At 33.4% G+C, this 13550-nt stretch overlaps 1 protein-coding gene across 1 annotated transcript; it reads left to right on the forward strand.

The window, feature by feature from the left end:
- On the forward strand, positions 1 to 7435 carry LOC133196422 (complement C1q-like protein 4). Its single transcript, XM_061332316.1, has 4 exons — positions 1 to 240; positions 432 to 658; positions 4984 to 5130; positions 7156 to 7435. The coding sequence occupies exons 1-4, from the start codon at positions 12 to 14 to the stop codon at positions 7429 to 7431; spliced, it is 879 nt and encodes a 292-aa protein (XP_061188300.1). The 5' UTR covers positions 1 to 11; the 3' UTR covers positions 7432 to 7435.
- Positions 7436 to 13550: the final 6115 nt, after the last annotated feature.

The raw sequence follows: 13550 nt of genomic DNA on the forward strand, positions 1-13550 counted from the left end.
GGCCGATAATAATGCAGTGCTTAGTACTAACGATTATTTTACTCATCCCTTTTTCTTTTTCTGAATTCCTCTTAAATCCTAATTTAGAACTAAATGGGAGCGCGATAGCACATGGTCCAGAAAAGGAAACACTGGAAATTAAACCAGATACCTCCGACAAACTTTGTACGAAACCAGCTGCTGTATATAAATCTGCTGGACCCGTTAATATTTATCTCAATGGTGGACTCATTCAAAACGGTAGGCCAACATTAAAAATAGTACGGAACACAATAAAACACGTATATGTTTACAACCTTCAAGATTTTGAATTTATAAAAGGTCTCCAAGGTATTCTGTTTTATTCATTTACAAAATGGACGACGTACGGAAGAAAATATCGACAATACATGTATGTATTTAACTATGTCAATTGTACCCAATGCTTACAGAAAAGGGAGATGCAGTAAACTTTACAACTGATCAGAAGACATGTAACTGTCCTCCAGGGCCTCCTGGTCCAAAGGGTGACAGAGGACCCCAGGGTCTACGAGGTCCAAGAGGAAACCCCGGATCTCCTGGAGGGTCAACCAATCAAACACGAGTAGGGGGAGACACATTCATTGCCTTTTCTGTGGTTATGGAAGCAAGACCTTTCGGGCCATACAGCTATTACAAGGTAGAAATAATAACAGTGTGAACACAAAATAACTGTAGAGATAGTGATAAATAAGATAGTGTAATAACAGTATGACCACATAATTACTGTAGAGATAGTGATAAATAAGATAGTGTAATAACAGTATGAACACAAAATAACTGTAGAGATAGTGATAAATAAGATAGTGTAATAACAGTATGAACACATAATTACTGTAGAGATAGTGATAAATAAGATAGTGTAATAACAGTATGAACACATGACTACTGTAGAGATAGTGATAAATAAGATAGTGTAATAACAGTGTGAACACATAATTACTGTAGAGATAGTGATAAATAAGATACATGTAATAACAGTATGAACACATGACAACTGTAGAGATAGTGATAAATAAGATACATGTAATAACAGTGTGAACACATAATTACTGTAGAGATAGTGATAAATAAGATACATGTAATAACAGTATGAACACATGACTACTGTAGAGATAGTGATAAATAAGATAGTGTTATAACAGTGTGAACACATAATTACTGTAGAGATAGTGATAAATAAGATACATGCATGTAATAACAGTATGACCACATAATTACTGTTGAGACAGCGACAAATAAGATACTTGTAATAACAGTATGAACACATAATTACTGTAGAGATTAGAGATAAATAAGATATATGTAACACTGTGAACACGTAATTACTGTAGGGATAGTAATAAATAAGATACATGTAATAACAGTATGAACACATAATTACTGTAGAGATAGTGATAAATAAGATACACATTATAACAGCATGAACACATAACTACTCTAGAGATAGTGATAAATAAGATACGTGTAATAACAGTATGAACACATAATTACTGTAGAGATAGTAATAAATAAGATATGTGTAATAACAGTGCGAACACTTAATTTCTGTAGGGTAGTGCTAAATAACATTCATGGAAAACGAAGTACTACGAGAAATGCAGCTTTATAAATCTAAATCATAGTTTACAATGTATATCCAAGTTTCCATTAAAAAGGTGATTTAATGCAAAATTAAAAGGCATAATAACACAAAAAGCCTTTCAAAATGCTTAACGCTAATTTTGCGAATCAAAAAAGCATATTAACGCAAATGAAGGCGCTACACTGCCAATAAAAGGTAAATTTAACTCGAGTCGAAAGACATTATAACACATTTATAAAAGGCGCGTAATTACGTCTTTCAAAAGGCGTTTATAATATGAAATGTGAAAACATAGGGCTGTCACGAGTACCCGAAATAACCGAGAACCGCGGTCCAAGTTGTTCGGTTCGGTTCCGGTTCCATTTTTCCGGATTTCGGTTCGGGTCTGGTTTATATATTAGAGTCTGTTCAATACAAAAAATGGCGTCGAAATCAAAGAAATGATGACGATAACAGTGATAAATAAATATCACAACTGAAATCTACTTCATTCCATGACAAAACACTTGTCACGGAAGTATTAGATCATGATCAAAACGAGCAGGAATGGTCAGGCGTTATATAGCTACAGATCTGCAGCTCTCTGGTCTGAAAAAATTGGGATAGTCGTCCATCCCAATATTTTCAGACCAGCGAGCTACAGATCTGCAACTAAGCGTTATAAAGCTCTAAACTTTTCAAAAAGCTTTAAATAACGTCTTTTGCATGAATTAAAAAGCAGATGTCACTTTTTTTTCATTATCAAGCCTTTTTACTTCGAATTATCACGCCTTAAGATTTGCGCTATACAATGCTTCTGTCTGCATTAATATGACTTTTAACTTCGCGTTAATACGCCTTTTTTGAAAGCCTTTTCACTTCGCGACATTACACATTTTGAAATGCATAATAAGGCCTTTTTAGCACTTTAAACTTTTTTTGCGTTAGTATGTCTTCTACAATTTAGCCTTTTCATTTTGCGCTTTCAATTTTTTTCGCTTACTTCGATCCAACCATGCTTTCGAACACAAATAAGTTTTGAACTTGCAAATGTTTCTCGCTCGGGAAAAATAATTTGGGCTTGTAAGATTCTTCTCTACAGCAATCCGATTGTTCCCAAAACTTTCGATCTAATTGTGTTCATTTGGGAATTTTGAAAATCTTACTAACGTAACATGGTGGCAATAATGGTATTCTTAGAACATATAAAATAAGATTTGAAATGTTTACCTTACCTATGAGAAAATTAAAATGTCAGTTGCAAAAATTCGTTTACATTGCTAGACAATACTTTCCTATACGATGTCAAACTTTATAGTTGCAGGAATTGTCAAAAATGAATAATTTAAAAGATCATGCAAACAATGGGGTTCAAATTGTTAACAAGTTGATTGGAAGTGAGAAACAACTGGGTCTTAAAGTTTCAATTTGGAGTGTATATTTTTCTACCTTAATCAGCCTTAAAAACATTAAATATAATCAACAAAGCTTTAATAATTTTTTTTTCAAAGCACTCGAGTCGCCAGCATACTAATGGTATAATAAAATTATAGCGTTGCCGTTTTAAAGGGGCCTGGACACAGTTGCATTGCTTACAATTTTAATTGTCTATTTTTTTTATTTTAAAAAATGATAACTTCAGTTAATGGTTAGAACTTACATGAATATTCTAAGAATTTAATGACAACGACATTCTTTTATAACATCATGTCAAACACCTGTGTTTGTAAACAGGGCACGAGCTCTGTTATTGATAGAGTTTACATTTTACGTTTTGTTCAATTTGTTAAACTCTGCACCATCACTGAGCACGGACTGACAATACTAGTGAGTTGGTTTTGCTTTCTCGCATTTCTACTCTGAACTTTCTGGATTACAGTTTTCATATTTTTTTTTTCATTAATACGCGACAAAATTTTTACCTTTACTCAATATTATGGATAAAGTTTACTTTGTGAAAGTGCAAGGATATGTGTCAATCAAACGCGTCCCGAAATTCGTAGTATAAATAATTTCCAGATAAAATAAGTTTCTTAACACGCTTTTAATACATTTTGGCGTGAAATGCTCTAGCAACATATGTCATAATATTATTTAGAAAATTTTAGAAAATATGAGCTTCAAATCTGTGTCCCAATCCCTTTAAATATTTCACACATGAAAATCTATATACATGTAAAAACCTTTACAGCACCAGTTTTCATCTGATAGTATTTCGCTCTTACGAAATGATAAGTTATGAGAGTGATAATATTTTTTCAACACTCTTATTGCATTATAAGTGCCATTACAAAGTGCTTTGAAAAAATTCTATACGAGCTGACGTTTTTAAAAACACTTTTAACTCAAATTGAGATGGTTTTGTAATCGATCAATGTCTGGTAGCAAACATTCGCTGCCTGTGCAAATCGAATTTATTCCCATCAGTATGATAAATTGCAAAAATAACAAGAACCAAAACTGCAACTAACTCAGGAATTCTCACTTTTAATGCCCCCGTATCGAAGATTCGGGGACATACAGTGTTTAGTCTCTCCGTCTGCCTGTCTGTCTGTTTGTCCCTTAATCTATTTGTCCGCAAAAACTTTAACCTTGCCCATAACTTTTGATAGGTTGGTGCTAGGGCTTTCATATTTCACATGTGTATTTCTTGTGACAAGACCTTTCTTTTAGTATCAACATATTTGACCTCTTGACCATGGAGTTTGACCTACTTTTGCAAAATTTTACCAAACATTAACCTTGGCCATAACTTTTGAACAGTTGGTGCTAGGGCTTTTATATTTCACATACATGTATATTTCACGTGACCAGATCTTTCTTTGAGTAACAACATTTTTTTACCTTTTGGTCTTGATCATGAAGTTTTACCTACTTTTGAATAAATTTAACTTTGGTCATAACTTTTTAACATATTGTGCTAGGGCTTTTATATATCACTTGTGTATTCTCTGTGTCAAGACCCTCCTTTGTACACCATTATTTTGGACTTTCTGACCTTAACGTTTGGGTTTGACCAACATTTTTAAAAACTTTAACCTTGCTTTAACTTTTATATTTCATAAATTTCTCTTACCATAAAAGTGACAAAACCTTGAATAACAATTTTTTTTACTTCATGACCTTGACCTTGGAGTATTCATGACTACTTTTGAAAACTTTAACCTTAACCCTATTTACTGAATAGTTGATGCTAGATCTTTCATATTTTACATATTTATTGTGATAAGACCTTTCTTTGAGTACCAACATTTTTGAACTTTTGACCTTAACCTTTGAGTTTGAACTACATTTGAAAAACTGTAACCTTGGCATTGAGCTGCCATACGAGTGTATCAGTGTTTCACAAACATATCTTGTCAGTTCTACTTGCCACTGATGTGTATTTAATCTCTTTTTAGATTATACAGTTTGACAATATCATCAGTAACGTGGGGTCGGGGTATGACGAGGAGAAGGGAGTGTTTACAGCCCCGGTTCCAGGATATTATCAGTTCAACGTACACGCCCATACCATTGTACACAAACAGGCGGAAGTCAGAGTTATGGTAACATTCACATTACAAAATTAAAACCATATCATTAATATTTTATAGCACAATTTTGTAAAATAATTATTCAACGGTAAAAAAAAAATGATATAACAAGGAATCTTCCTCTCATTAACAAGTAACATTTCTTTCAAATAAATTTTGTATTCCTGTACATGTATGTAGGTCTCTGGGTAGCCTGGTTCCCTGGCTTATCCTAGTGTCGCGGAGTATACGAAGCATAACAGGGACAGGGAACCAGGCTAGTCTCTTGCGGACCACAAATATATATAAGGAACAGAATGAGAAATCTCTATTTCATTTCACCATTTTTCTAACAAATATACTGAAAGGAAAAAAGAAACGCAGGGTAACATAATATGCGAAATTTTTTTTACTGTATAACTGAAAATTATTAAAATTGGTCAGAGGGATATATTGATTACTGTGCATTAAAATCAGTGTTCAGAACTACTCAACCTTGAAATGTATGACGTCACATAAGGAAAGTGGTAAAATACCGAAAAACACGTTCATATCGACGACGACATGTTTTTAATCACATCTAGTAGTACCATTTGCTGCACTTAAGTTATATACATGTACATCGTTTTTCGATATTTACAGTCGATTTGCATTTCTTGAAATCAAGGTACAGTTGACGGAAGTACCATGGGGTCTCACTATTGCATTGCCTAAGTAAGGACAAAGGCAACGACAGGTTTCTGTGCAGTTTGTTGTGAATTTTTCCACAATAGAACGTCTTACCCGTCCTCAGAGAGGGCGTACAAAAGGTTTGCAACCAACCGTGACGATGACGTTGACGCGTAACAGCGCCACGTCAAGATCGGGCTGTTCATCCTGCCACCTGTATAATCACCATTACATTATCCTAAAAATGCTATTAATACATATATATTATTATAACAGTAACTTGATCCGAGGAGCCGTATCACGTCGAGTTGACAGGCGCGGATCATCAGATCAAACGAGACGCGAAGCGTCGAGTTTGATCTGATGATCCGCGCCTGTCAACGAGACGTGATACGGCTCCTCGGATCAAGTTACTGTTATAATGATAAATTTATTATATACCCCTTTACAACTAGCAAAGTATAATAAAAGGAAAACTTTTTTGGATCAATTACATAACTTTTATCCATTAAACAAACCATTTTGTCAAGGAACTTTTTGATGCGCGAGAATAAAAACGTCATTTATCTGTGTACTACGTCATCAGTTTCAGAGAGGGGTGATATGGATTCAGAAAACCACAGTGTGGTGATCTGGAAAGTCGGATCACACTCTGTAAAATTAACAGTAACAAAAACAAGGAAATTGATGGGTATATAATAAAGCAGGCTATCATTATCGTTACATTCACCCCAAAACTGAAGGAAATCGTTAGCGCGATTTTGGTTTGTGAGCTCGTCAACTTTACGTAAGTGTTCCTTTAACTCACACATGCGTGCGTCGTTTGCCTATTTTTTTTTTGTTTTGGCATGTTTACCTCCCTCTCGATGCTGCCAGGGTTTGTCAAGATTTTCTCGCAAACAATCACATTTATCCACTTGACTGGTCTCCGTCACGTCCATCTTTTTCGTATCAACCGTCTATGGGACTACGTGGACGATAGGGTTTAAAATAGGGTTTAAAATGTCCAAGCTGGTCTCAATCAACTAAGGGCTGCCTTCTCGGAAGGGTTGAATAATATCCCTATTAGAAGGATAAACACACTGATGAACTCCATGCATAAGAGAATCAAGGCTGTGACAGATGCGCAAGGGAGACATATGTGAGATAATGAGAATTTCATTTTTCACTTTTTGGGGGGTCATATGAGTTTCAATAACTCATGAATTATTGGGGAAAATCAAATGAGATTTTAGTTACATTTTTATTAAAGATGATTTTAAATGTTTGATGGGATAACTGGAAAATACGCCTGAAATATATATAGCCTTATTTCACCTAAAAAGTTTACCCTGCGTTTCTTTTTCTTTTCAGTATGCATTTAAAATTCTGAGTAAAATTTTCATTCAGTTCAACAGCGAGAGAGTGGTCTCTGTATGGGCTGACGGGAGGATTGGCGAAGGGGAGAAAAAAGACGCCCAAAAATCACCCATGAGCCCCTTCATGCCAGCAACCAATCAGAAACCTTCCCTACAACAAGTGCATGAAATGGGATCTTCGAACAGCTTCATCATCAGAGTAAACCGGGGTCAAAAGGTCTACTGTCTCCTACCAGCCAATCAAGTGCTTGCTGGACTTGGATTTTCTTCATTTTCTGGACATTTACTTAGCGTGGCAAATGACTGACGTTAAAATATTAATACAACGGAATAAATAGAATTAGAGAAATATATGATGATATCAGCCTCCTTCTTAAATTGACAAAAAACAAAATTAATTAAATATGCCTGACAATAGGCAAGTCAAAATTCGTCGAATAAATAATTATCTTTGTGGGTACAGTGTCTACATTTTCTATAAAACATCCAATTCTAATCGACAGGACCATTTTGGCTACTATGTCAAAAACAATTTAAAGGACAACTGTTTTAGTGCATTTTAGCAACCTTTAACATTTTAATCTCACAATAAAGAACTTGTAAGTTAAAAATCAGCTATATTACATTGTATACACCAACGATTAAATCTCAGGCCTAAACAGTTTCAGGGAATTAAAATAGAATGACTTCTTTACATTATTGTTGCTTCTAAATATGATAAAATAAAATTTTCGCACACATATTTTATGGGATGGATCTTAAAGTTTTTAGCATAAATACATTTCACCATTCTGCATAATGAAACCTTCGTCTAACCAGCTAACGAGATCACTGCAAATGATACGCTGATCTCAAGCCAACAATATTTTTAGTGGTACTCAAAATTGTGGACCATAACTCTTAAAGAAAAATCGTACATACAGAAAGAAAATTAAAAAAAAATCAACAATTTCTTTTTATTTTTAGAGTAATACGTCTTGCTTTAAAGAAAAATTTGATATTTTTGGGATTATTTATTATAAATAAAAGAAACCAAAAGGCACAGTTACTGAATAGACACTGATAATTTTCTAAATGTTAAATAATATGACATAATTGATAAGCACCCAAAGGTTCTAATGACCATTGATACTTTGACTACTGTTCTTCTTAAATATGAGAAAAGACAAAGATTCCTTGATGAATTGAAATTCATAGTTACAAGATGTTTCTACATTGTATCGCCATAATTACAAGAGGCACATGGGCCACAACGCTCACATGAGTCATTATGGTCCTGCTGTTCTCCTTAGCAGATTTATTCCCTAAATATTCCTCCGCAAAACTTTAATCGCCTATAAGTATTGTGGTCCCACCCTACATTCGGGGGGTAATGATTTGAACAAAATTAGATTTACACTACATAGAGAGGCTTCCATACCAATATAACTAATCATGCCTTTGCTGTTCTTGAGAAATTTTTAAAAGATTGTTGTCTATATATTTCTATATAAAACTTATGATTGCCCATGGTGGCCAACCCTACCCATGAGGGCCATGATTTGGAAAAACTTGAATCTTCACCTTGTAATGAAGTTTTCAAATTAATGAAGTCAAAAATGTGATAAGTTTACAAACAACAGACAGACGCTGGACACCCTTCGATCATAAAAGCTCTCGTCATTTTGTCTTTTTATGAGGTTTTATGAAAATATCTTGAACGGTTTCTTTATAACTAAGATAAATGCAAAATGACAAATAGTAGGATCAAGGCCATGGGGAAGGTCAAGATCAGATAGAAATGACACATTGAATAGTCCCCACCAAAATGTAAGTATCAGTGTATGAGTTTTGATGAAAATATTATAAATATGAATATATATATATTCAATATAAATTAAATATAAATATATGAAAATATTATGAACAGTTTCTACTTAACTGTGCTAAAGGCAAAATGAGTAATAGTTAGGTCTAAGTCAAAGGGAAGGTCAAGTGTAAAAATATGTGAAACAGATGAATAGAAACAACCAATACGCATCATCTTATAGGCTTTGATAAAAACATTTTGAATACCGGTAGTTCATTTGAAACTAAACGTGACACAAAGGAGATGGGCGAACATAGCGTGCAGAAAGCCTATAGCTTCAGAAATATAAAAATCATGTTCAGTTTGTGAATTTAATATTTAGAGTAAAGTTCTCATTATTGAAATTTATGTAATTGTAATAAACAAAACTTTTCTGAGGAAAATTTTCTCGGCAAAATTTATTCTTTTATTAAAAAAATAATGTGGTATTCATGGGGTTCGAACCCTAGCAATAAAAATCCTGAGAACCATTTTCTTTCGAGACTAGCACGCTAACCACTAGACTACACAGGTCCTGACGAACAGTGGCATTTAAATCATGTTTGTGATATGACCCTTGACTTAATGGACTTCAAGTATTTCTCGAAAAGATGCGAATGTTATGTCATAAAAGTAGATTTTTAAGGTATAGTGGGTCATTGCTCCATATTTTTGGTAACCAAAAAAGATGTGTATTTTTATGCAAACTTTGAGAATTAACGTTCAAAAAGGTGGAGCGAAGACCCACTCATACCGAAAAATAGTGTTATAGTATGCAAAAATGACTCTTTTTGCCCGCTTTAGTGTGTGTCTAATATTTCACAGGCAGATAATTTCAATCTTTGAGGGATTTTTGCAATTTGTAGAGATTTACATAAAGTATATTTTAATGTTAGACGAAATATCAAGGAAACTTTTGATATAATAGAAATTTAATTTTTCATCTTCATGTTTGTCACATTATAGGCTTATCGCTCGCCATGTTCACCCATCTCCTTGGGGATATTGAGGTCAATGTCAAAGGGAAGGTCAAGGTCAGAAAATTATGCCACAGTTGAATAGATGTCATCAATATGTATGAGTGTATGAATTTTGTGTCCAATATCTTCAACTTATTTTGGAAACTGTGCTAAATATTAAGTGTAACAGATGGACAGACGGAGGATGGACATGGCACTCACTATTCATGGCGGGACATTAAAATTTAAAATTTGCAAGTTAGTACATGTAGCGGTAACTGTTTATTTTCTAATACATTAAAGACTGATTTTTATTGTTCCTTTGTAAGCATTATTTCCCTTAATTTGAAAAGCTATTATTGTTTACATACCGGTATACACTTAAGAATTTAAGTTCAAGGTTTTAACTCTGTAAAAATAAAACAGAATAACACAAAACTCTTCTTTTTGTAAAACTTGTTTATAAAGTTTCAAAGGGCTACAAGTTGATATCGATACAAAGTATCGAATCAGCTGCACAAATTTTAAGCATCCTAAGGTATTTATGCAAGAAAATGTCCAATGAAAACACGTGATTTTTTAGTATGAAATATTTTGACTGTACATGTACAAACATTTAATTATAAACAGAAATGGCCCTTTAATTTTAGTGCATTTGTTAGTCAAAATAAATTAATTCATCAATAAAAATTAGAGATGAAGGATAGGAATGTATTATTTAAAAAATGGGGAAAATTAATACACACCCAAACTTTATAATCATGAATATTTTAATGAAATCCAGTAAAAGGACTTTTACTCAAAGCCTTTATATGACTTTTACTCAAAGCTTTTATATGTATTATAACAAGTCTGTAAATGTTTTACAAAATCCCTCGATTACTCTATGTTAACATCTCTCTCTCTCTCTTCCATTCTCTTCCCACACTCTCTCCACTCACACTCTTTCCACTCACCCTCTCCACTCACTTCCCTTTCTTTTTCCCCACTCACATTCTCTCTCTCCACTCACACACTCTATCTCTCTCCACTCACACTCTCCCCACTCGCTCTCATCCTCTCCACTCACCTTACTCTCTCTCTCTCCCCTCTCTTTCTCCACTCACACTCTCTCTTTACTCACCACTCAACTCACACACACTCTACTCACACACACACTCTCTCTCTCTACCTCTCTCCACTCACTCTCTTTTTCCCCACTCTCATTCTCTCTCTTTATTTTTTTTTGTCCGACTGATTCAGTTACTCGATCTGAGTCAGTTACTCCATGTATGCATAATCCAAAGATGTTTCAAAGTTTTTACAATAAAAAAATAATGAGAAAAATACTTATTCTGTAAAAGAAGAGGAAATTTTATCGTTAATTTAAAAGAAATTATAAAAAGTTTATTCTTGATGTGTTTATTTTAAAATTGATTTAGCAGAATTTTTTATTTATGCAAAAAATGAATGTAATTTAAAATTATAAGGGCGATAACTTCACATAACAGAAATTCACAATTAGATCATTGCGTTGTTTGTTTGCATATTAAATAAAGAAGAATTTTATAAGATTGAAGAACAATACTTAAATGTTTACTAACATACAAGGAAGATGATATGTCAGCTAGAAATCCCAGTTGGATATTATTTGTTGTACCGTTATGAAAAGTAGATGTGAGGCTGATGCCCTAAATTATTCACATGATGAGAGGATGTCTATATAATGCATTCAGTTTACTTAAATTTTCACATTTTTATAATTTTTGTCCTGTTCAGACATCGTGTCGTTGCGTTGAATGTTAGCCAAAATCCACTTGCACCATGATTCCCTCTATGCATTACTCTTATTAAAATGTGTACTGTTAATAAACCTACACGCCAGCTTTACTTGTTGCATGGTTCTACTCTACTAACCATAGATTTCCACTTAACGTTTTGAATGGATACTGTTAAATGATTAACCGTAGGGCCATCAGTGTAATTTGAGTAAATGTTCACCTTATAACAGGCCTTTGCCATGCTTCTGGGAAAATTACAATCATTCAATTAAGCAATTGAGCCATTCAGTAAAAAGTGAGCCATGCAAAATGTGTGCATAAAAATTGTTACAAGGTTGCCTCTTCCGCGCATAATGCCCTGTTACAATGCAGTTTGAAAAAAAAAATTCAAAGTGCGTTGAATTTGGGATCAAATTAACGCACTTTGAAAAAAAAATTCTTTTCAAAGTGCGTTAATATCGACCATATTAATGCACTTTGTAAAAAAAAAAAAAATGTGGGCTACAATCCCTCAACCCCCTCCCCTCAATACTAGTCACTATAGATACTCAGTACGCTCATACGAATCTCGCACGGTACTTGATTCTAACACAATGTGTTACAATACCGTTTTGTACAGTTCTATATTTTTTGCGTACGCAACTTCAAATGTGCTAATACTGCCAATCATACTTAGGAAAAAATTAAGTTAATTAGACTGAGAATTTTTTTTCATAATGCAACATTCAGTCTTTTTTTCTACTGGTAATTTTTTTTACATGTAACTAGAAAGGGGAAAGACGATACTACCGTGTATAGACTAGTGTCAATTCTTGGTATACCAAGCACCTCTTTTTTAATCAATCAATTTTTTTAATGTAAAAAGCCTCATTTTGTTAAAGACACTAGTAAACGACAAAAGACATTGGTAAAGAATTTGAGCTAATCACTTGTTGTACCTCTGATATCGAAGGTCAGAGGCATATTGATTTAGTTCTGTGTGTTATTTTTTTTCACAAATTTAATCTTCCCTATATTTTTATGAGAAGAAGTTTGAGACTTTATTCATAGAAAATCAAAGATATTTACGAGATCGAATTTTCTTATCAATCTTCCATATTCTTTTCACGCAAATTTATTTGGGTAGGGTTCCAAAACGTTAACCTTTCTTATAACTTCTGAAGAAAAAAGAAGACTATATTTTTATACATTATACTGAATGTTTTATACAACTACATATAACAGTGAACCTTGCGCGCATAAATTCTGCGCAGTCACTATTTTTTGGAATATCACCCGTCGTCAAGCAATGTTGACTGTTGCTACGCTGGAAGGCGTGGCTTCATCATTCAGCGGGTAATAGTGTTTTTTAACAAATGTTTCTCGACGAATCAGATTCTACTAATTTACATGAAAGTATAATATTTAAATATTGTTGCACATTATTTTCCCATAGTAAAATCATAGAGGATTACAATTATGGAAGCTATACATATTTATTTACATGTTTCTCTTTCTTACACCGCTAATAAAATGATCTTGATTTTTTAAAATAATTACAGCTGTAGAGTCATATTTTATCAAATGTGATAAAACCATTCAAAGAATGTGCGTATTCTTGCTCTAATAGTCCTAGAACATCATTATAGCCTTGTTAGGTTTTCCTTTAATGGGGATTAAACATCTTGTATTAATAATATTAGATATAGTATAACCTTTTAATTTTGTCATTTAAACTTTAAAGCTTTAAGCAATGAACACTTTATATCATATTAAGGCTGTGTGATTTTACCCCTATGTATTTGCCTCACAAGAATTTTCCTACTAAAACCATGCATTTTTTTAGTATCAAAAATGACACTGGGTCATTATTCTACAGGGTCATTTTACTACATTCCTA

This window comes from Saccostrea echinata, unplaced genomic scaffold (assembly GCF_033153115.1).
Source record: "Saccostrea echinata isolate AGI-Se365-2 ecotype Australia unplaced genomic scaffold, CSIRO_AGI_Sech_v1 ptg000030l, whole genome shotgun sequence".
NCBI lineage: Eukaryota > Metazoa > Mollusca > Bivalvia > Ostreida > Ostreidae > Saccostrea > Saccostrea echinata.

Excerpts from the sequence above, each read along its gene's own strand:
- LOC133196422 (XM_061332316.1), top strand. The coding sequence starts at position 12 with ATGCAGTGCTTAGTACTAACGATTATTTTACTCATCCCTTTTTCTTTT. Across the intron at positions 241-431 it reads TGGTGGACTCATTCAAAACG|AAAAGGGAGATGCAGTAAAC; the intron begins GTAGGCCAACAT and ends CAATGCTTACAG. Across the intron at positions 659-4,983 it reads GGCCATACAGCTATTACAAG|ATTATACAGTTTGACAATAT; the intron begins GTAGAAATAATA and ends ATCTCTTTTTAG.